At 39.3% G+C, this 23062-nt stretch overlaps 1 protein-coding gene across 1 annotated transcript; it reads left to right on the forward strand.

Annotated features, from left to right (window-relative positions):
* Nucleotides 1–20993, forward strand: nrap (nebulin-related anchoring protein). The gene is made up of 43 exons (XM_034708207.1): nt 1–164; nt 760–854; nt 1004–1091; nt 4136–4240; nt 4534–4641; nt 4753–4857; nt 4983–5087; nt 5231–5338; nt 5419–5526; nt 5803–5910; nt 6738–6854; nt 7500–7604; nt 7756–7860; nt 8187–8291; nt 8446–8544; nt 8684–8788; nt 8874–8981; nt 9085–9192; nt 9320–9517; nt 10119–10223; nt 10322–10420; nt 10508–10612; nt 11932–12039; nt 12181–12338; nt 12745–12898; nt 12988–13092; nt 14589–14687; nt 14891–14995; nt 15103–15210; nt 15445–15558; nt 15644–15841; nt 16009–16113; nt 16227–16325; nt 16468–16572; nt 16653–16760; nt 16881–17192; nt 17282–17386; nt 19136–19234; nt 19349–19453; nt 19572–19679; nt 19866–20177; nt 20445–20600; nt 20692–20993. The coding sequence occupies exons 1-43, from the start codon at nt 99–101 to the stop codon at nt 20989–20991; spliced, it is 5418 nt and encodes a 1805-aa protein (XP_034564098.1). The 5' UTR covers nt 1–98; the 3' UTR covers nt 20992–20993.
* The last annotated feature ends 2069 nt before the right edge of the window (nt 20994–23062 follow it).

Genomic DNA, 23062 nt, shown 5'->3' on the forward strand with positions numbered 1-23062 from the left:
CTGACTAACCTGAGTCTTGTTTTCAGCTGACATTTCAAACTTGTTAATTTCTTTTGATATTTTTTGGAAGGTTTTAAGTGGAGGGACAAGCATTCAACATGCAGTCCTGCGCCAGGTGTGGGTTTGTGGTCTACCCAGCTGAGAAGATCAACTGCATTGACCAGGTAAATATTCTGATCATGAGACAGTTTATTTCTAACGTTTGAGTCAAGCTCTAGTTTTAAAGAGTTATTCCAAATAGTTTTCAGCTTTTAAACTCAACAGAGGGTCGGAATTCAGATTGAAATATGGTTCACACTTTCAAAAGTACTGTGCAAATAGATTAGATTTTTTTAATCAACTATTTACCAAACTTTTTTATAAAAAAATGGAAAAATATAAAGCCTCATTAGTCATTTTATAATAACAGTTACCCTTTATTACAAGAAACTCACCCTAGAAAAGAGACAAAACCTACATTTTCAGCATACAATAAGATATGATAGGATACAATAGGATACGATACACAACAATATGACAAGATGTGATACCATATAATGAAACGTGTTTTCAGCATGAAAATCTACCTTATTCATGGTTGCTGTTTTGTGATTGTTCCAATTGAAACATGATGCTGTGATTGATTCTCTAATTTGATTGCCTTAAATTACTTGAACAAGGTTTAAACACTTTCTTTCACCCCAAGATAAACTGAGTAATTGGGAAAATGTAGGCTCAAATGTGTCCATACAGTAAAAGATGTCTCTTCTTTTCTTCCAGAACTGGCACAAAGCATGTTTTCACTGTGATGTATGTAAGATGGTGCTCACTGCTAATAACTTTGTGAGCCACAAGAAGAGACCATACTGCTCCGTGTAAGTAGTAGACAGCAGAGACAACCCATAGTTATCATAATACTAAGACACTGAGGGCAATTTGGTTGAAAATGTATCCCCCCTTTTTTTAATTTGTACATTTTCTTAGAGTTCTAAATTTGTGATAATTTTACATCTCTTTCCTCCAGACACAATCCAAGAAACAACACATTCACCAGTGTCTACGAGACCCCCGTCAACATCAACGCAAAGAAGCAAAGCAAGGCAAGCAGCGAGGTAAGATGATGTCACATGTCAAAAAAAGAAAAACATCAGGAACGTGAAACCAAATATTTTGGCCTTGATCTGAGTCAAGGTGCATAGTTGACAGGCTGACATAAGTCACTGTCTTTGTCATGACTAACACCAACATTTATCATTGGTTTGTCATGATAGGCTTACAGTGGAGATGTTATTCATAGTGGTCATTGTGTCACTTTGAATCATTGTAAGTGTATTTTTTAAAGCAGTGATGCATGTATTACAAATGAATTACTGTAGACCTCAATTTGTATCAATGTACAGATACTAGTATTTAGAAGTACAACATTTTTGAGTAGGTACCTTATTTTGATACCCCAAAATGTAGCTCCAAATGAACAGTCCTAATTTTCAAACATACATGTGGTCATAAAATTCAAGATCTTAGCCTAAATGGATGCATCATATTATAAAAGTAATTGTAAAAGCTTTTATTCCTCTTTGATGGTTGGAAGATAGAAATAATGTAGACGTCTGCTGCGAGTCCATGGTGACAGTAGCAGTGAGGAATGGAGAGTGGGGCTCAGGTTATTTCTGTTACCGTGACAGAGACCAGACAACCCCCTTAAGCTTAGCCTACTTTATGCTTCAGGGGGCTAAAATTATATGTCAGGAAAAACAGCCCTGCATCCCTTCCTCTCCTCTGCTCTACCACCTGCTGCTGTCTGTCTGTGTCTACGAGTTCATGCAATGCACTTACGCTTATATTTGCAGTGGGGTAGCAAGCTCATCAGCTACTTCTGTGTCCCATGAGAGAGTTTTTGGGCTTAACTGGTTGATATTTGATCTGAAGGCAGACTTTAGATCATGCAGAGTGACCCTGAACCCTGTCTTCCCTAAGTCAGTAATAATCACCCTCTGGTTAACATGCAGAGCTTTTGTACTCATTAGCTTCTGGTTCTACTTGTTCACAGTGATGTTGCAATGGTTCATGCTATTGCTACCATGATTTTGGACTGATAGTTTGGTTAAGACATAGACTGTAAATCAGTGTAGGACATCGCTTCTTGGTTTCAAAAGTAAAGCCAATACAGAGTGCCTTAAACCTGCCATCAGGAGGCCACATCGCTACTTACTGACAATTCACTAGCAAGGACCACGCCACACGAGAATATAAGTTTGAACATGTAATGATTTATTATAACACCTTAACTTCATTAATTATGATTGTATGAAATCATATGAAACCAGATGAAGCTCCGAGCCATTTTATTTCCCAAATATTGTCCTATTGAGTTTACTTTCAATTATTATTTTTAAGTCTTTTTCAGAAGAAGTAGCTGAAAATTGATATTTCTGCTGGACAATGATATATAGTACAATAGAGAAGGCATGAATTCCTAGCTGCATGATGTCAGCTAGGAATTAACAAGCTAATATTATGGGAGCAAGGATTTGAACTCTTTGCTCATGTTATTTGAGCTAGCAAGTGGTTGAATGCTAGCCTTAGCTGCAGTCCTAGTTATCAAATGGTTATCAAATATGTTGTTTTACACTGAAATATGTGCAGACAGCCCATATTTATTGATCAGTTAGTGATTGTCCAGTCTTGTTTTTGTCAGCTCAGAAATATATCTAAAGTCAAGTCCTTAATGTCAGCTAAAGATCTACAGAAACTCATTCATGCTTTTATATCCTCTCGTCTCGATTATTGTAATTCCTTGTACTCATGTCTTAGTCAGAAATCAATCCACTGTCTCCAATTAGTTCAAAATGCAGCAACTTGTCTTTTAACAGGAACTAAAAAATTTGCCCACATCACCCCCATTTTAGCTCATCTACACTGGCTGCCTGTTGATTTTAGGATTGATTTTAAGATTATTTTACTGACTAAAGCGCTGGACTCGCCCCTCTCTATATCTCTGAGCTTTTATCCCCCTTACAAACCTGTCTGAGATCCTCTGGTGGAGTGCTCTGCTAGCTGTTCCAAGGACCCGAATGAAAACCAAAGGGGACAGGTCTTTCTCAGTCAGGGCTCCTACACTCTGGAACAGCCTGCCAGAGGAGATCAGACCTGCAGAATCAGTCCCTTGTTTTATGTCGTTACTCAAGACACATTTTTACAGAAAATCTTTTGTTGTGTGATTTTATTTAATTTTAACTCTGTTTTTAAGGGTCTGTTTTATAAGCTTGCATGCTTCTTAGTTTTTATTTCATTTTGATTTTTATCGCTCCATTTTGCTTTGCACTTCTTGTTTTTATTGCTCACTGTGAAGCACTTTGTTACCTGTGTTGGAAAGTGCTATATAAATAAAGTATTATTATTATTATTAATTCATTAAAAGGGCCTGAAATACATTAAAATGTCAGATACCCTATACAAGCAACATCTAAAAACACAGTAGTACAACATAACATTTGAGCCAAGCAGAGGAAAAAGGCAGCTGTGTAAATATGGTAAGTGTGTTTTACCGTATTGTCAACAAATTATTTTGGTTCTATATAACCAGGTGACTTAAAGGCCAAGATACCAAACTCAAGAGTTTAAAACTAGAGTTGACAAACAAGCAATTGACATCCCTTTGGCTATGTTTGCTTCTTGCAACAGACTTTGGTTTTGTACCCTTCAGCCATGATACTCAAGAGAAGTTACTCTTCTCCCTTGCAATATTGCTATATTCCAAAATTAGTTTTGAACATACAGTATTCACAGCTTAAGGATTATTAACAAACAGCTTTGAGTTTCATCACTCAGTGCCCCAGTCTGGATCTTTCCTGGCAGGTCTACATCATCTTGATTGGAACACCCCTTTTATTTATAACAACAAGCTAATATTATACCTTCATCGTTTAACATCCAGCTCAGGTTGTCAAGTTTAAAGTTGACAACTTAAGAATAGACTGATGCTTTGCTCTGTGGCCTGAAGTCGGGGTGATATCTGTTTAAGCTGGGAGTGGCTTTATTTAGTGCATCCAACAACAAGATTGGATGCTGTAAGCACAAGTCTGGTGTGGGCATTTGCAAAATGTGTGTTGGCCTTGGCTTATTGTATGTCGTCTTTGTGCATCTGTTTGTATAGCTGAAGTATCGTGAAGATGGCGAACGCTTTATGTCCACCTTCCACCAAGACATGAGGTCCATGGAGCTGGAGAGGGCTCGCCTGGCCAATCAGATGGCCAGCCAGGTGAGCTCCTAGAAGAGCAACTGGCTATTACATTCAGTGAAAGGGAGTTCAAGCCCAAATTTTGGTTCTAATTTAAAAAAAATGAGGTATAGTTTTGCATATCATCAGTATATAAAGCAAAAATTCTTCCTTTTTCCTCCCTTTCATTCGTGTTCATTTCTGGTCCGTTACTTGTTGCCACATATCAACACTGGATAGAACTATTAAACCAAATGAGAAGGTCCAAAAGGTGTGAAATGTACAATCTTACCATTTTTGTGAGTAGGTAAAGTGTGTCTTCATTATCCAAACAGGCCTTTCAGTCCCAGTCTGAGTATTCACAGCAGCAGACATGGAGCTCAAGCACAATGACCAACCAGAAGGTGGTCACAATGTCTCAGAACCAGGAGACCATCAGTGACGTGAGTACATTTTTACTCGTACCCTTAAAATAAGCTTATTTCATGTTATAAAGACTTATCATGTGGTAACTGTGTGATTAATCTGACTCCCTGGTTTGCATTGGTTGGTAGGTGAAGTTCTCAGGGGAGTTTGAGTCAACAGGAAAAGGCAGCTTTCCTGCCATGATCACACCAGGTTACCAGGCTGCTAAAAATGCGAACACTCTGGCCAGTAATGTAAGTTAGAAAACTTCATTTTCCTCTTCTGGATAAAATAACCAAAACAGAAACCCTTATATCTCACATCGGCCACTGCCATTAGGTGAATAGATGGGTCTCTAAAAAGTATTTTTTCTCTTTAGCTTGAGTATAAAAAAGGACACGAGGAGAGAGTTTCGAAGTACACCACCTTTGTTGATCCTCCAGAGGTGCTTCTGGCCAAGAAACAGGGGCAAATTGTCAGTGATGTAAGTCTTTTATGTTGACTTCTTAACATTTGATTATCATTTATGTCATCTATTTGACCACATATCAATGACAAGACTGGTTTTACAAAGCCTACTCTCTTGCATAACTCTGTTAAACGTAACTTGATGTTTTTCTCCTCAAGTATGCCTACACAGAAGAGTATGAGCAGCAGAGAGGTAAAGGGAGTTTCCCTGCACATATTACACCCGGGTACATGATGTCAAAGAAGGCCAGTGAGCAGGCTAGTGCTGTAAGTAAGACACAGTTAAAAACTGTACTCACTCTTGCCCCAAGACATCTGTTGAAAATGTCTTTTTTATGTCCTTCTAGATTAAGTATCGTCAGATGTATGAACAGGAGATGAAGGGCAAAGCCAGCACAGAGGCAGCCATGGCTGAGGCCACTCATGCCAGAGAAAATGCAGGAAATTTCAGTCAGGTAAATAATTTACTTGGTTTGTTTCATTGATCTAAATATAGAAGCTCAATTTAAGTCAGATCTTGATTATATGAATAAAGCTCTTTATTTGTGTCTTATCAAGAGTGGACAGTGGATTTTATTTAAAAAAAAGAATTGGACCTTTTGATAATTTGAGCTATAGACCAAGAATGTTGTTATTTGATTTATAATGTTCATCTTAAATTCTTTGTTTTTCTTACTGTTCTTACTGCTTGAGTTACGAGTGAATTGAGTTAAGCCATTATCTCCTGGTAGATTGCTTACACAGAGGAGTATGAGCAACAACGAGGCAAAGGAAGCTTCCCTGCCATGATCACTCCTGGGTATTATCTTGCAAAGAAAGCTCAGGAAAACGCAAGTGATGTGAGTATCGGCCTAACAGTTACAAATGAACCCTGACATGCATGGCTTGCGATAGAGTGGACATACTGTATTGTGTATTGTAATGTATACTTTCGATATTTCTAGGACTGAAGACACTTCCCACTCCAGGGGTGTAACATATGTAACATAGGGTTAATAATTCTGCTTGGATCAATAATAGACTCAACTGTCTTTTTAAAATCCTGTTTGGTCTCATCATAAATACTAGATTGTATTTATAATTTACTTAAATTCTTACAGGCTATATACAGTGTATTTGTTATATTACCCATTCAAATCATGCATATTTTCGACATGCATTTGTAGCTTCTTCCCTTAGTGATATAACAGAAAAAGTTTAGGCTAAATAATTTTTGATTTGTGTTGTATAATTCGTCAATTTGTCCAAAGGGTTAAGTTATGAAAATAGTTCTCACTGTAATTCTTATGCAGAAACATTGTGTCATACCATGGTTTTTAGGCTCCAGTTCAAGTTTTACTTAATAGTTTTTGTTAGTCGGTATGAACTCCAGGAGCCGGCATCCCATGTCATCATGTTGTTCAAGCTGTCACAACATTATAGAGTGTGAGAGTGTAAGGCCCTCAACTTCATTTATCATCTGGTCATGTCATCACTGGGCAGAACAGATGAGGGACAACAATGAGAGAGCCTCCCTGTCTGCATGTCGTCATTCTCTAAACACTCCACTCTGACTAAATTAGACTGCGTGTATGTAGGCATGTGTGTGTGAATGATCTCCTGCACCTACAGAAACACAATATGTTATCCTCAAGTGTGAACTGAACCATTCCTCATCCTTCTGCAGCTCAAATACAGGAAGGACTCAAGCAAGATGAAGGGCACCTCTCACTTCCATAGTCTGACATCCGAGGACAATCTGGCTTTAAAGAACGCCCGAAAGATCAACAAGCTTGTCAGTGAGGTGAGCTTGTCCACTTTAATTTAACGCATTACCTCTCCTATTTCAAAGAAAGTTAGCACCATAAGCGGCCTTTAATCTACCCTAAACTCAACAACAAATTATGCAGCTAAGGTGTGTGTGTGTGTTTAGTGCTTGAAATATCAGGCATAGTGAGTCAGTTTCCAGCAGACATGAAGCCACCCAGCTTGCATTTTCGGCATCTCTGAGATACCGGTCCGCTGGGGTTACAGCTTCCCTCCAAGGCCACTGGACACCCTGTCAAAATAAAGTCACCTCACACAGGAGCCTCATTATAAAGCACCAACGCAGGGGTGTGTCCACAAGGGTCCTTACATATTTCTGATTTTGCATGAATGTTGAAAGGTGACGAAAGCCCTCTTGTGTGGTACCCGTATGTTCAAGGCACTGACATGTTAAATGGCACCATGCTGTCATTCTTAAGCTGAGCAACACATATTTCAGATTTAAGGTCTCTGTGTGTCTTGAGTTATGATAGAAAAGTGTCAGTGATGGTGACTGATTAGTGTCAGGAATTCTAAATTTAGCACATGACCTAAGCCCGGACTGTGCATCAACACAAAAGGTGGACTGTGATGAAAAATGTGACAAAGCAGCTGCTGTTATTTTTCACATATTTTCGTCCAGGTGGAGTACAAGAAGGACTTGGAGAACACCAAAGGTCACAGCATCAATTTCTGTGAGACGCCACAGTTTCAAAATGCTGCTAAAGTTGCTCAGTTCACAAGTGATGTAAGTGTGATGCATTTTTTTTTCAATACCTGTGTACAACAAACCATTAAGATAATAAGACATTTGGCTCTACGTATATACAACTTGGAAAATGTGTGGATATGTTGTTTCTTCATAATGATTTGTCTTAATGTTAACATATTTCTTAAAGAACAAGTACAGGGAGAAGTATAGTAACATGAAAGGCCACTATGAAGACTCAGGAATCGATAAGAAGACCATGCACGCCATGAAGGCCAGAAAACTGGCTAGTGATGTAAGTCTTGTTTTCAACTGTTTTACTACAGTGTCAGAATGTCATCATGCAAATTAAATATGTCCCAAACTAGCTCTGTTAGCAGGCTTTTTTTTATGTAAGCACTGTCTTGAAACTTTTAATTTTGGCTAGTTATTCTCCTTTACCTACTTATCTTTTCTGCTTACAGAACTTAGGATAGATATTTATGATATCATTCATCATAATCAGTGCAAGTGCTGACCTTTACTAATGTTTATTAGATCAGAAAAAAAAGAACAGAAAGTATAATAGAAATGAATGTTGTGCCAGAAAAATATCTGACACAGATTTCTCCTAAATTCCAGATTTCCTATAAACAAGGTGTCGAAATGGAACAGGGTGAATATAACTATCCAGCCACCCAAACACCCGGCTACAAAAGCCAGAGAAAACTGGATCCTCTTAAAGATGTGAGTCCTCAAATGGCAAACCTAAGCCTTAAGTGTCGGTTTTTACTGTACAGTAGTATCCAGGAAATGTAATTTACATTAAAATTACCCAAAAGAAACATACAAGTGTTCCTGTTATGTGATACGTTTGTGTTGGGAATTTGTTGGATTGCAGAAGAACTACAGGCAACACATTGACCAGGTCAAATACAGTCCAGTGACAGACACTCCTGAGATCATTTTAGCCAAGAAGAACGCTAACCTTGTCAGCAATGTAAGTATTTGCCTAATAATTCAGCACAAGGGATCAATAATAAAAAGAAAACATTGATTCAACACCAGCTTTATCAGCACTTATGAGCTTATTAAAGAGCTGAATGTAAAGTTGAATTATTTTTCCATGTGTCTTTTAGCTCAATTACAAAGCAGACTATGAGAAGACCAAACATCAGTACACCCTTTCCCAGGACCTGCCCCAGATCCAAAAGGCCAAAGCCAATGCTGCTTTGTGCAGTGATGTAAGATATTTGTGAGCTCATTCACAAACAAATAAAATCATATTTAATTTTTGAGTGATAATTCTACCATTTTATTTACCACTAGATCAAATACAAAGAGGAGTGGGAGAAAACCAAGTCTAAAGCCTGCGACATTGGTGTAGACAACCTGAGTGTCAGAGCAGCGAAGGCTTCCCGTGACCTTGCCAGTGATGTAAGCAAACATGTTCTTCTCCACTGCATGGAGACTGTCTGAACAGATAACATAATGGGTTTAGTCGAATATGATAATGAAATCAAATGGACATGTATTTCAGATTAAATACAAAGAAACCTACATGAAGGACAAAGAAAAGGCAGTGGGGATCAACATGAGCGACTCAAAGACTCTGCACTCACTACAAGTGGCCAAGATGAACAGTAACGTAAGCTGAAATAAATGCAGGCATTTTTCCACAATAATGCAGCTTTGTCTGATCCAAGCAGCACACTTTCAGGTACATAATGCACACTCTAACACTCATACCCTTTTATTTAAATTGCCTCCATCAGATTGAGTACAAGAAGGGCTCCAAGGAGAACCAGAGCCAGTTCAGTCTCCCTCATGATATGATCAACCTGAACCATGCCAAAAAGGCTCAGGCCCTCGCAAGTGACCTGGAGTATCGCACAAAACTGCACGACTACACCGTCATGCCTGATGACATCAAAGTCCAACAGGCCAAGAAGGCTTATGCCCTGCAGAGTGAGGTAAGAGACATGAAGCAAAATGCTAACCCTATAAAGATAGCAAAAAAACTTGCTTTAACAGTACCCTATGTAGCAAGATCAAGGATTGTGCCTGTAACTATTTACTACTGTTTAAGAGTCCCAAAGAAGAGCTGATTTTATGTGTAACAGTGTGCTGCTAGCATATGTTTTAACACTAGCCAAAGCTAGTGCAATGTCAGCAATAGTGTTTTAGCAGCACACATTATACAACTATTTATAAAAACTGTGTTGTTAGAGGTTTTTGTTCAGTAGAATGTGTTATACTTGTGTTAAGATAACAAGAAAGAAAACATTGGAAATTGGAAGTCAGCGGGGCGGTTAGCTAGTTTGTTTCTCGGCTCTCCACTTGTTTTGAAGGGAAGATTCCTTCAGTAACCAAGTCAGACCTTTAAAATGTGAACACCAGATTATAAGAATAAATCTGTTGTATAACAATACAGTATATGAATAATTGTATGCATATTTTACCAAGACTTGAATCCTGTTAGCTTAATGGGGATCAGGGAAGTTAAAAAGGTATTGGAGCATCCAATGCTATTCAATATTCTTATCATGTTTTGTCTCTTTTGACCCCCCTCAGAACCAATATCGCTCAGATCTGAACTGGATGAAAGGAGTGGGCTGGGACAGTGACGGCTGTATGAACATCACCCAAGCCAAGAAAGCTGGAGATCTGCTTAGTGATGTGAGCAAAAATTGTGTCTTTTTGTGAACTTAATTCAGCTTGAAAATGAACCTTTATGTAGTATGAGAGTAGTGTTCATCTACCTCTTTTCCTTACAGACTAAATATCGTCAGAAGGCAGACAGCATCAAGTTCACTCATGTGGCAGACGATCTCTCCATCAAACACGCCAAGAAGAGCCAGGAGCTGCAGAGTGATGTAAGACCTTCACTATAAAGCTGCATTCATGTACATTTGATTCAGAAGCACTCTCGTATCATGCGTCTTTCTGATTGTGGTTTTCAGCTGGCATACAAAGCTGACACAGAGCAGATAATTCACCAGTACACCATGACAAAAGATGAACCCCTGTTCAGACAAGCAAAGGCTAACGCTGACCTTCTCAGTGGGGTAAGTGATGTTTGTTTCCTTTTGGTAGAACATTACATTTGTTACTCTGATGCAAACCAGAGCTTCATGATGATTCATATTGTCTCAGTTATAACAGTAGATATAAGGTTGGTAAAAAGGAGTGTGTCATGATCTGCTGTAACTACTGTAAGACATTTACATATTTGGTGTTCCTCAGGGCACAGTGTTTGGTCTGCTAGTTTTGAAACTACCATAAGTCTCCTTTAAGTCCCCACCCATGTTTGATTTAACAAATGATACAGCAAATTAGAAACCATGCCTCTCAGAGTCACGTCCACTCACTTGAATTGAAGTTGGTAAACATTTACTTGGCTGAGCTGAGTTAGAAGTTTTAATGTTGATGCACAATTAAGTAACACATACAGGCTCTGACTGTATGACTTGACTGTTGGGTCAACATGACCCTTTCTCAGAGAAAGAGTAGTGGCTCTAAATCATGTTTGGAAACAACTTTAATTCTTCAATTAAAGACAATTTTGACAATTTTGTGTTCCCAGAAAGTAACCAATTTAGTTTCACAAATTAGAGAAATGAACATTGGATTACCATGAATCAACCTAAATCCCAAATGACATAATGCACCCATTTAGAAGTTGAATTGGCTTCAGGCCCATGCAACATTTGGTACAAAAGGTAATTCACGGTTGGTTTGGTTTGTATATGTACAGCCAAAATGTAGACGTAACCTCACTTTCTCTTAGAAAACTTTGCAACAAGTGGTATGCTTCAACATGGGTTGGCACCACCATACCTGAGCGAGTGTTTGAACCTGCATGCTCCAGTCAGAGCACTCAGGTCAACGCACCAGGTGCTTCTTGATGTTCCAAGAGCAAGGCTAAAAACTTGAGGTGAAGGAGCTTTCGCGGTGGCTGCTCCCACACTCTGGAACAGTCTGCCTCTTAATATCAGGACCGCTCAGACTACCGAGAGTTTTAAATCGTTACTTAAAACGCACCTCTTTGCATTGGCTTTTAACACCTGTTGAGCAAGACATCAAACTTTTTATTTTGCTTTTATTTATTGTGGCTTTTTCTTGTACTTTCTATTGTGTTTTTTAAATATCTACTCTTTTAAAAAAAATTAACTATTTGTTTTTATTGATTATGTTTTTAAGCTTGTACAGCACTTCAACTGCAGTTGTTTTAAAATGTGCTATATAGATAAAGTTTGACTTGACTTGACTTAACTTCAAAACTGTGTAACTTCAAAATGGGATTAAAGCACCTTATGTTGTCACATATTTTATATATTTGTTTAAATGCAAGTTAATACCAGTTTCTACATCTTTATGATTCTAGAAAGTGTACAAGAGCAACGCAGAGAAGCAGAGGGAAAAGGGCTTTGAGCTGAGCTTGGACTCTCTCTCTATTCTCACCGCGAAAGCCAAAAGAGATCTGGCTAGTGATGTGAGTTCATCTTATCATTTGTGCTAAATTTTCACAGTTTTTGTGCATACCTGAAGAAAAAAGACGGCATCATCTGATAATTCAATCAAATACAGATACAGTGTCTTTTGGCTTAACCATAATTATCTAATCTCATGGCAGGTCAAATACAGGGAGAACTATGAGAGAAACAAAGGGAAAGTGATTGGCATTAAGTCAGTCAGTGATGACTCTCAGATGGCTCACTCGGCTCTGGCGACCAAACTACAGAGTGGCCGCAACTACAAGAAGGACTACGAGGACACTAAGACCAAGTACAGGTAAGGCTTGTGGTGTTGATCAGATACTTGATAATATCACACTGTAGACACAGGTTGTACACAGCTATCTATAGATATAAAGCAGATAAGATAAAACACCTTTTCACTGAATCTTTAAATTATACAAGTGCTTCGATCAATGATTTTAGACCGCTGCCGAAATAAGTACCCATGTTTCCCTCAGAATGTACCATGATGAAGGTTTAGGAGCTCTAAAATAGAGTTTTGAAGTTATTTACACTTGCATATTTAATGATGCATAGACTATGTATTATTGCTTCTAAAATATCCTAATGAAAACATCTAATGTTTCAGAAAGAATAACTCAAAGAGATCTAGTTTCAGTTCAATGAATTTTAGTTATTGTACAATTACATTTTTTGAATGAAATGTATTTCCTTGTCAGTGTTCACCTGGACATGCTGAACATCAGCCATGCCAAGAAAGCTCAGGACCTGGCAACTGAGACCAATTACAGGACCATCCTGCATGACTACACTACTATACCAACTGACATGAAGGTGACCTGGGCTAAGAAGGCATATGACCTGCAGAGTGATGTAAGTAGCAAAAAACTTACAGCCTGTTTTATACAAAGAAACACCAACAACTAAAACTGAAGTTGAAATATGTGTCTGTGATATTTTAGAAACAATACAGGTCAGATCTGAACTGGATGAAGGGTGTCGGCTGGGAGGCTTCAAAATCTCTGGATGTCCAGCAGGCGAAGAAAGCTGGGGAGCTTGTTAGCGAGGTGATGTATCACCCAGAGTGCATTGCTCAAACCAGAAGATAAACAATTAACATTAGAAACAGAAGTGCCTTTACATTAGTGGTTAACTCGAAAAACAGTCTCAGTCCATGCCGTTAAGACTTGTGAAAATGCACTTGAGGTCTCATGCGATTTAAGTCATTCATCTTGCAGTACTTGATCAACTATTCATAACAACAGAACTCTGCAGCTTAATGAGCACAGAGAGCATGAGAAAGTGATAAGCATGATTGTGTAACATATATCTGGAAAGCACGTATCTCGGTTTATGGCTGAGGTCAGAATGTATTTAAAGAGCAGCGACCATTCCTACTCTCCAGAAACTGGGTTAAGAACGTGGGCTTCATCCGGGTATAACAAGAGACCAGACTGATTACAGCAACTGAAGCTGTCACATAGAAAAGGGATTAGGAGTCATTAATTAAGGCTCACTTTTTCCTTTCCCTTTTTTTTCTTACTGCAATACTAAATCCCAGTGAGGTAGATTAGGAAACTCAGGGTGTTTAAATATTTTGTCGTCTTGCCATTCAACCCTGTTAAGGGAAAGATTTTAAGCATCCTCCATTAATGCCAAGGGTCCAGTTTCCTATAAGCTTCTTGTTGCCCGGCTATTCTAATATCAGTGTGTGTATAATTGGAAAACCTGAACTAGAGGTCCTAAACTGTAAACTTCTGACCTTTGATATCTGATCTGTCTATGGACTTATTAGACATAATAACAGGAGATACAGAAATAGAAGAGGTCAGGCAGTTTGAATAATCTTGTGTTTGCCACCAGAGAAAACTTTTCAGTGTAGTCTGCTGAATTTCTACATTAATGATAACCCAGCCACATTTCAAACAATACTATCACAGAAGAAAACGTTATCAGCCGTTGCAAAATTGTTTGCATCCCCTTAAAGGAACAAGGGTGGGGAACTGAAAGTTAATGCTGACATTTTTTGGCAAGATCTCAAAAAGTTTCTCAGGATTAGCCTCAATTACATCTATTTCCCCCTCCATGTCACTTTGAGGGTTTTGTACTCCTGATACTTTTACACCCTCCTTTCTGACTCTTTTAGGGATTTTTTTTCTTTTTAAATGTGTGCAAGCAGTGCGTAAGGTATTTCTGTGACACATCTAGTGCAGACTGGCAACACCAGACTCTATTCATACCCCCCTCATAAGCAGCTGGGTCTTTATTTAAAGGGTTGTTCCTGTCAGGGTTTCCATTATTAGACCATGAAATAACAGATGGTGCAGAAATAGAAAACAGACTGAGTATCATCTCTCCATGTGTTAACACATCTTTACCATACAGGACTTTTCAAACCACCAGTTTCCTCTTGTTTCTCATTTTATTGGTACTTTATGAGTTGGTATGATGTTTGGCAGCCTAATGCCCTCTTCTGTTCATCAAATGCATGTGCACCAGTTTGTTTTTAGTTTCATCTATCTATGTCAGTGAAGTATTTGACATGTTTTGTTTCCTTCTGTAGAAAAAGTATCGCCAGGATGTGAGTGCCCTGAGGTTTACCAGCGTTGAAAACACACCGGAGATGATTCAGGCCAAACTCAGCAACAAACTGGCCATCGATGTAAGTTTCTCACTTTTGCTCTTAAACATTTGTTTTTTGCGACTAAGATGCATTGAATTTGATGGATTTTTAACACCTATTGCTAGACTTAGCATGTCTAACTCCTGTATCTCAGGTCTCTTATAATATGAAAAACATGTGGTGTTTTGAACGACCCTTGTAAATGATCAGGTATCAGTAACGCACTGTTTTGGTCTCCACAGAGGTTGTACAGGGAGAAAGGTGAAAACATGAAGCACAACTACACACTCAACGAGGAGCTTCCCGAGATAGTTCAGGCTAAGATCAATGCCATGAACCTCAGCGATGTAAGCAAAGACAGACAACAAGCTGTTAATTGATCCGTTCTCTCTGCTGCCTGTGTGTGTTGTGCAAGGTTGATCTGAGATTTTCAATCTGCTGTGTGCATTTTCAGAGCTGTTACAAGGAATCATGGACTAAGGTTCGTGACGGCGGTTACAAGCTGCGTCTGGATGCCATTCCTTTCCAGTCTGCCAAGGCATCTGCAGATATCCTGAGTGATGTGAGCATGCACCTTACACTTCTTTATCATCAAAAACATTTCCCTAAAAGCTGCAGATGTAGTTTTTTATAAATTAGGAAATATTTTAGATATTCTGGCACTCTCAAACAAGTGCCAAGCTTTTTACAAGAGCTTAATCACGTGCATTTGTAAGTCTACGATGGTTTTAGTCTTAAGACATTAATCCGTCCAATTTATGACAGCATCTGGAAATGTAATTGTTTGTCATTTTAGCAAAAGTACAAAGAACAGTTTGAGAAGAGCAAAGGAAAGATGATCGGTCTGAAAGGATTACAGGATGACATCAACATTGCTCACTCCGTTCATGCCACTAAGCTGCAGAGTGATGTGAGTTACCCTTAAGAACACAACAAAATATCTACATAATACTAAATCATATGTCAGACGCTTTATTCCCTTGGTCTATTTCCAGATTAAGTACAAGAAGGACTCAGCACAGCAGCTCTCTAAGTTCAACCTCTCCATGGACATGCTGGAGGTGTCTCACGCTAAAAAGGCTCAGTCTCTGGTCAGCGATCAGGACTACAGGCTCACCCTGCACCAGTACACCACACTGCCTGATGACATGAAGGTGCAGGCGGCAAAGAGAGCATACGCTCTGCAGAGCGAGGTGAGATGAGCAACAGCTTCTGTGAATATATGTAGAATATTTCATGAACAACCTTGTTGTCATTATAATGAAGAAGTTGACAAGCAACTGCTTCAGCTGGATGTTTGGAAGTTATATTTTTAAAATTGTATGTTTAAAGTAAATGTTTTTATATGTGTGTGTTACAGAAAGTGTACCGCTCTGATTTGAATTACCTGCGAGGTGCAGCCTGGATCGGCACCGGAGCTCTGCAGATCGAAGGCTCCAAGAGGGCTACAGACCTTATCAGCGATGTGAGACAACCTCTTTTCATTTTGCTACATTTTGACTGTTTTGAATGAAAAAAATAACTGAAAAAGATATATAAAATTGTAGGAGGCTTACTCTGCTTTTTCTTCTGTATCAGAAAAAGTACCGTCAGCAGCCGTACAACTTCAAGCACACCTCTGTGGCTGACTCTCCAGATATCATCCACGCGAAACTCAGCGGGCAGATCACAAATGAAGTGAGAAAATCAGCTTTAAGTTTTAAAACTTTTCTAACATTCTCTGCCTTGACATTCTATTGAGTTGTTTTTTTATCTGCACATCTAACTGAGTCAAAAGTCTTTACAAAAGTCATGTATGTTATCCCACTCTCTCCCTTAGCGCTTGTACAAAGAGAAAGGTGTGAGTGACCAGCATAACTACACTATCACATCTGAGAGGCCAGAGATTACACAAGCAAAGATCAATGCAGCCAACTTCAGTGAGGTAGGGATTCATGCACAAACCAATAATGCACATTCTTTCTTAGTGTGTGTTATTTTAAAGTTAGTGATCATTGTCTCCAGATAAGGTACAGAGAGTCCTGGAATACTCTGCGGGCACAAGGCTACAAGCTCTCCATGCAGGACATCCCCTTCCAAGCTGCTAAGACCTCCACAGGCATCGCCAGTGATGTAAGACAATGCTGGACTACAAAATAATTGCTTAGATTAAAAAAAATAAAAAAATCCAGAGGTATATTTAAAAAAAATGTCCACTTAAAAATGATATAATTGCTGTTGTGTCCCATGCAGTACAACTACAAACACACCCACGTGCTGGAAAAAGGAAAGCACATTGGCGCAAAAAGCGTCATGGACGATCCGCTTCTCCTGCACTGCCTGCAGGCGGGCCGGCTGGCTAGCGACCAAGAATATCGAAAGGATGCTCTGACAACCAGCGGGCAGTACCACCTCACCCATGACATGATGCACCTGGTGACTGCCAAGAACGCCCAGGCCCTCGCCAGTGAGCAGGACTACAGGAAGAAGCTACACGAATACACGGTGCTGCCTGATGACATGAAGGTCAAGTGGGCCAAAACTGCGTACAACCTGCAGAGCGAGGTGAGGGGTGAGGGTGAAGAGGAAATTAGGTTTTTTTTTTTCTCTAATGATTCAACTTGGCTGATAGTGTTTTATTGTCTTATGTGTAGAAACTTTACAAGTCAGACCTGAACTACATGAAGGGTGTGGCCTGGGACGGTGTGGGTGCTCCTCAGCTGGAGTCAGCAAAGAAGGCTGGGGAACTTATCAGTGATGTGAGTATGCAGTATGTGGTAAATAGTGCTGATTAGAATACATCTGAAATCTGAAGCATTATATTTGTATGACCTGGGAGCAGACATGGCTCTAAATATCTTACTTTCAAAACATTTTGATATTTGATTCTTTTTCAATATGAAGCTATCGGTTCAGTTGAACTCTCACATTTCCCCCAGTAGAGCTGTTTTAAAGCCTTTAACTACCAGGAATAACATTATTTGGTAAATTCTACAGAAAACATTATGTTGTATTTCTTGTAAGAATAAAATGAAATGAAAAAAGCCGATTTAATTCTGGAAAACACTAAGCCCATAAAATATACCTATTATTTTTATGTTTTTATTAAATTCCCTGCAAACAATGGACATTGCTGACCTGCATTTAACAACATATTTTACTATCGTTTTAAGCTGTGTAACAAAAAAACAACAACAATAGAAAAAGCCTGTTCATCTATGAAATACGGAGGCCCTGAGTGGTAATGCATTTACATAAAATTTCTGTTTCTGTTACTCAATTCAATTATTTCAGTTTTCAATTCAGTTATTGCCAAAGCACATACAATTCATACACATACATTACATATATATTCATTACATATATATTCAAACTCTCTGTTCATTTTTGTATTGAATCATTTATGTGTATGCTTAATAATTATCACTGTATTGCTCCATTAAATTCCACATGAAAATGTTCTATTTATACATAAAACAAACATAAAGAAATACTTAATTTTAGCCACAAGTGTTTAGTGGAGTTGAATATTCAAGCCCTGTAGTGGACATGCAACCATGAATTTCATCTACTCTGTTTCCTTGTGATCTTGAGTTAATAATGTCAGATGATTATGACTTGTATCCCTAGAGTTACAAAAGCACAAACAAACACAGAAAAAAACGCCTTGACTTACCTAATTAGTGTAATGGCAGCATGGCATGTCATGGGCTGGCCTATCACAGACACCAGTCTGCTGTTTTGTTTTATAGATTGCCAGAAAATGATCCCATTATCACAAGAAAACAAACTTTGATATCCTGAAATAGTGTGATGAATTCATCTGTTATAATAAGAAAACCTGTATTATTAATATGTTGAGATCTCGAGGAAACAACCAGAAATCGTCTTCACTAGACAGTGGGGAAAATAAAATGTATGGATGAATGTCTGCTCAGGGCTTTTGTACTGATATAATTAATATTAGGTTCATTGCTCATTGTTGGCATTACTTTAAAGCTACTGTAGGGAGTTTTTAGCTTGTTATTAAACAGACTAAAATTAACATTGATGTCTTTCTATGACCTTCGAAAGTAAACAAGATCATAGAAAGACATGACTGATAATTTCTATATTGAAATTTGTAATGCCTTTAGCTACTGTGAGGGTTTAGGTGTCAAACCAGGTGATTGATAGCATGCTGAAGAAAAAACTCTCTTTTTACTTTGTCCACAGCAAACAGTCTCAGGAAGTAGGAAGTAGGGTGACTTTTTTTTGTCAGAAAACTGTTCTTACACGTGTTTAGGACATGAAAAAGAACAAAGAAAAAAGAGGTATAACTTAATCAAACAGGGTCACCATATCAGCATGAACTTCCAAGTTCCTCACAGGAGCTGCATACATTTTTTAAACACAATTTCACTAAATAATGCCCATAGTGTGTTTCCGGTTGAACATGACATTGTCAACGCAAATCTAAGCCACCTGTGTTCCCACTGTTAAAGTGTTTGTGGTCTTCTTTTATGCAGAAGAAGTATCGTCAGCTACCAGACAGCCTGAGGTTCACCTCAGTGGCTGATTCTCCTGACATTGTCCATGCCAAGACAAGCTATCAGCAGTGCAGTGAGGTAAGGGGGATAAACATACATAGGGAATGATTCAAAGCCTCATTCTGTTTCAAGGAACTTCTGTTGTTCTACAAAAATTGTAATTTATGTCCTGTTTGTGTATTCACACTATAGAGGCTGTACAAATCTGGGAGGAATGACGACATGCATAAATACACCTTACACCCAGATGATCCCGACTTTGTCAGAGCCAAGGTTAACGCCCAGCAGATCAGTGATGTAAGGCAAAAACTCACAATGTCAAATACAAGCAACAGTTTTTAAATTTTTGTGGAAAATGATACCCATATTGCCCACTTTATGACATCTTTATTTTCATAAATCTCATCCCATGAAGAAAGTTTACAAGTCTTCTGGAGAGCAAGTTAAGACATCGGGCTTTGACTTGAGGCTGGATGCTATTCCCTTCCAAACCGCTAAGGCCTCCAGAGAAATTGCCAGTGACGTGAGTTCAAGCGATGCTTCAATTTGTTGCTAGATTTTAGTTCCTCTAGTCTTTGTGAAACATCCCTAAACATTCCTAAAGCATGAGTAACATTCCCCTACATTGTACCTGATTTTTTTTAATGTAAAGGAATAGTAACTTAAAACTTCAAAACTGTGAAATGAACTGCCTTTTTTACTCTTACAGTTCCGTTACAAAGAGTCTCATCTGAAGGAGAAGGGTCAGCAGGTGGGGTTGCGTTGTGTGGAGGACGACCCCAAAATGGTGCACTCTCTGGCAGCCAGCAAACTCCAGAGCAACCTGGAGTACAAACGCCAGTCTAAAGAGGATCAGGGCCACTTCAAAATGCATGCAGACCAGCCAGAGTTCCTGCTCGCCAAGAAGAGTCAAGCTCAGGCCAGTGACCTCACCTACCGCCAGAAACTCCACGACTACACCTGTGACTCAGAACAGCTCAATATGAAGCACGCCAAGCAGGCCTACAAGCTGCAGAGTGATGTAAGTCAGAGTGCATGTAAAGTATCGTCCATGCATGTGGTGCCATTGTGCTCTATGGTAATAACTTTATGACAGATTGGCATTTTACAAAGTCACTAAGCACCACACTCTACAGTGTTTAAAATACTTAAAATAAATGAGAAACCTTGAATGAGAAGGTGTTTCCAAACTTTTGACTGGTGGTGTATTTCTGTTAAAACCCACCTTAAAGGCTTGAGCCCTATGATATCAATGCACCAACCTTATGATTGCTCCCCTTTGTTACAGGTGAACTATAAGTCAGATCTGAACTGGATGAAAGGAGCGGGCTGGACCCCTCCAGGCTCCCACAAGGCCGAGCTCGCCCGCCGGGCTGCAGAGCTTGGATTTGCTGAGGGAGTCACCACAGACGAGGCTATTGCAAATTATCAGCACATGATGATGGTGAGGGAACGTGAATTCCCCAAGAATAAATGATTCATGTAAAATCTGCTATGTAGGTTTTTTTCAAAACTCCTCAACTTTGTTCTTTCAGCTGCATCATCAGCAGCAGATGGAGCAGCAACAGCAAAACCAGCAGACTTCAGAGCAGGTGGAGACAAGCGAGGAGGTTCATACTGGCGTCAACATGGACGCCATGGAGGTTCTTCATGTCAAGAGGAAGAAGACCTCTCAGACCATCCAGAAAAAGGCCACTACCACTACCACAACCTCAACCTCGTTCAAATCTATGGAGAAGAAGTCCAGCACCTCCTCGTCTTCGTCATCAGCTGCCGTCCAGAACACAGTGAAGGCATCTATGTCGAGTACAGCAGCTGCGATAAAGGATGCATAGATTTGAGACTATTTTATTTAGATGATAGCATTTGAGATTGTCATATTTAAGGAAGTGTTGTTAATTTTTACCAAATGGAATAAGTTACAGGAGCAGACTACGATAAAATGATTGGATCTCAGGAGTATTATGAGATACGACATTGATGTAAAACAGGTAGAGCAGGAGCGACCACTAGTTGAAAATGTAGTTTGAATGAGTACAAAGGGGATGAAGTAAGTTGAACAAGTGTGGACTGGTCAAGTTAGTCAAAGGAAATGTCAGTGTATGTGTTTAGCAGAAGGGAATACAGAGAGAAACTATAATTTAAGATAGAATTGAAGGTGGTTGTGATGCTTGATTGAAATCTCCAAATGGGCAGATCCACTGAAAGCATCAAGAATAACAAAACTGAATTCAGGTTGACTAAAAGTAGAACTGTTTGAATTATGAAATGGAAAGTCTGTTCCGGTTTTGTACATTCAGGGGGGGGGGGGGGGGGGGGGGGGGTTCACTAAGAATGCATTGCAGTCGCTAATAGCACCAATAATTGGGCATCATTTGCCCCCACTATCTGCTCTGTCTCAAGGCCTCATTCACAAAACAAAATACTCTACTGATATTTGAGCACAGAAACGGCCACACCGTTCTCCAGCTCTGTGTAGTTTGCTCCAGTTTTGCGTTTTTTTTGCGCTGTCATCCTTACAGCACATAATTATATCCATATATACTCTATGAGGGGCTGGCTGGAGGGAGTAAGTCCTTGCTGTTTTCTTGTGGAGTTGATTAATGACTAATGTGGAACAAATGTACTGTTCATATCCAGCTTACTTCTGGAGCGAGCCAGCGAAGAGCAGCTTGTTCAGATGAGGGATAAAACACTCCATTGTGCATAATGGCACAGGTTGCATATGGAAGGGGTTGAGCCAGACAGCCCCAGACTGATTTAATCCCTGATCATTATTGAAATAGTAATGTCAAATAAACATTTACAGACTTTGTGTACAGATATAATATTATTAGGTCATCCAGAGGTGGAATTGTTGTCATGGTCGCTTGATAGTGAGAGACTGCAGTGCAAATACCACCAGATCTCAGCAGACTGTAAAAAGGTCACTTATGGCATTTTTCCATCGCAGGAACTTAACCCCGGAACTAGGGACTTTACCCCTGAACTACATGCGTTTCGACCAGAGGAACCAGGGTCTAAATTTAGTTCAGGGGTAGATAATCTCCCCCCTGAAAAGCCCCTGTTTGGGGGGTAGTACTTTTCAAAGGTCCTGGGACTTTCGGTGGTACGAAACGTAGTTTGTGGAGTTTACACAGTTGTTGAAACACAGAGGGACTTCCTGAGAATGCATACTAGTTTAGCTTTTTATTAAGATTTCAAAATATTATTTAATATACATTTTTTTCTCCATACGTCACTGGCCTGATTTGCACAATCTTCCCGGGACTTCAGCCCGCGCTCGAAACGCAGACAACAATGGGGGCAAAGGAACCTTTTAGTTCCGGGTAGTAGTTCTGGGGGCTAAAAGGCGCCGGAACTCTTGGTCGAAATGCATCAACTGCAAGTGGCTGTTTGTTGCGAGCGTACAGTGTCTTTTTCAATGGGGCTCGTTTGCATAGAAAGGGACAACTTTTTCTCCAAGTCAATGCTTAATGGCTCATTGAAATGCATGATAACAACTGGCTCAAAGAGACTATTTGCTCGGCAGTGCATTTTATGGAGCATTTAACCCTTTGTGCATGCTTTGTGAATTGGACAATGTCTTTCACAAAAGCTACGCAATCCCTTTGTGCATCAGTGTGTTTAGAAGTTCTGAGGCTGGATAGGAGAATACCACATGCCTCATGGTTATCAGTTGATTTTTTTATTGGTTGTATTATATAAGATAAGACACAGGCGAACCTTGTAGCAGCCATGTAAAAACATGCAGTCTTCTTAAGAAGTCTGCCAATATAGTGCACTTTGAGCAAGGCTCAGTGAGTAATCGTTTAGTCATAATGAAATGATATGTGCCCTCCATTTTGTCTGGCAGGTTCAGCTTTGTGAGTTTGTATCAGGTTCTATTTAAACTCAAAGCTGGGC

This window comes from Notolabrus celidotus, chromosome 18, assembly GCF_009762535.1.
Source record: "Notolabrus celidotus isolate fNotCel1 chromosome 18, fNotCel1.pri, whole genome shotgun sequence".
Taxonomy (NCBI): Eukaryota; Metazoa; Chordata; class Actinopteri; order Labriformes; family Labridae; genus Notolabrus; species Notolabrus celidotus.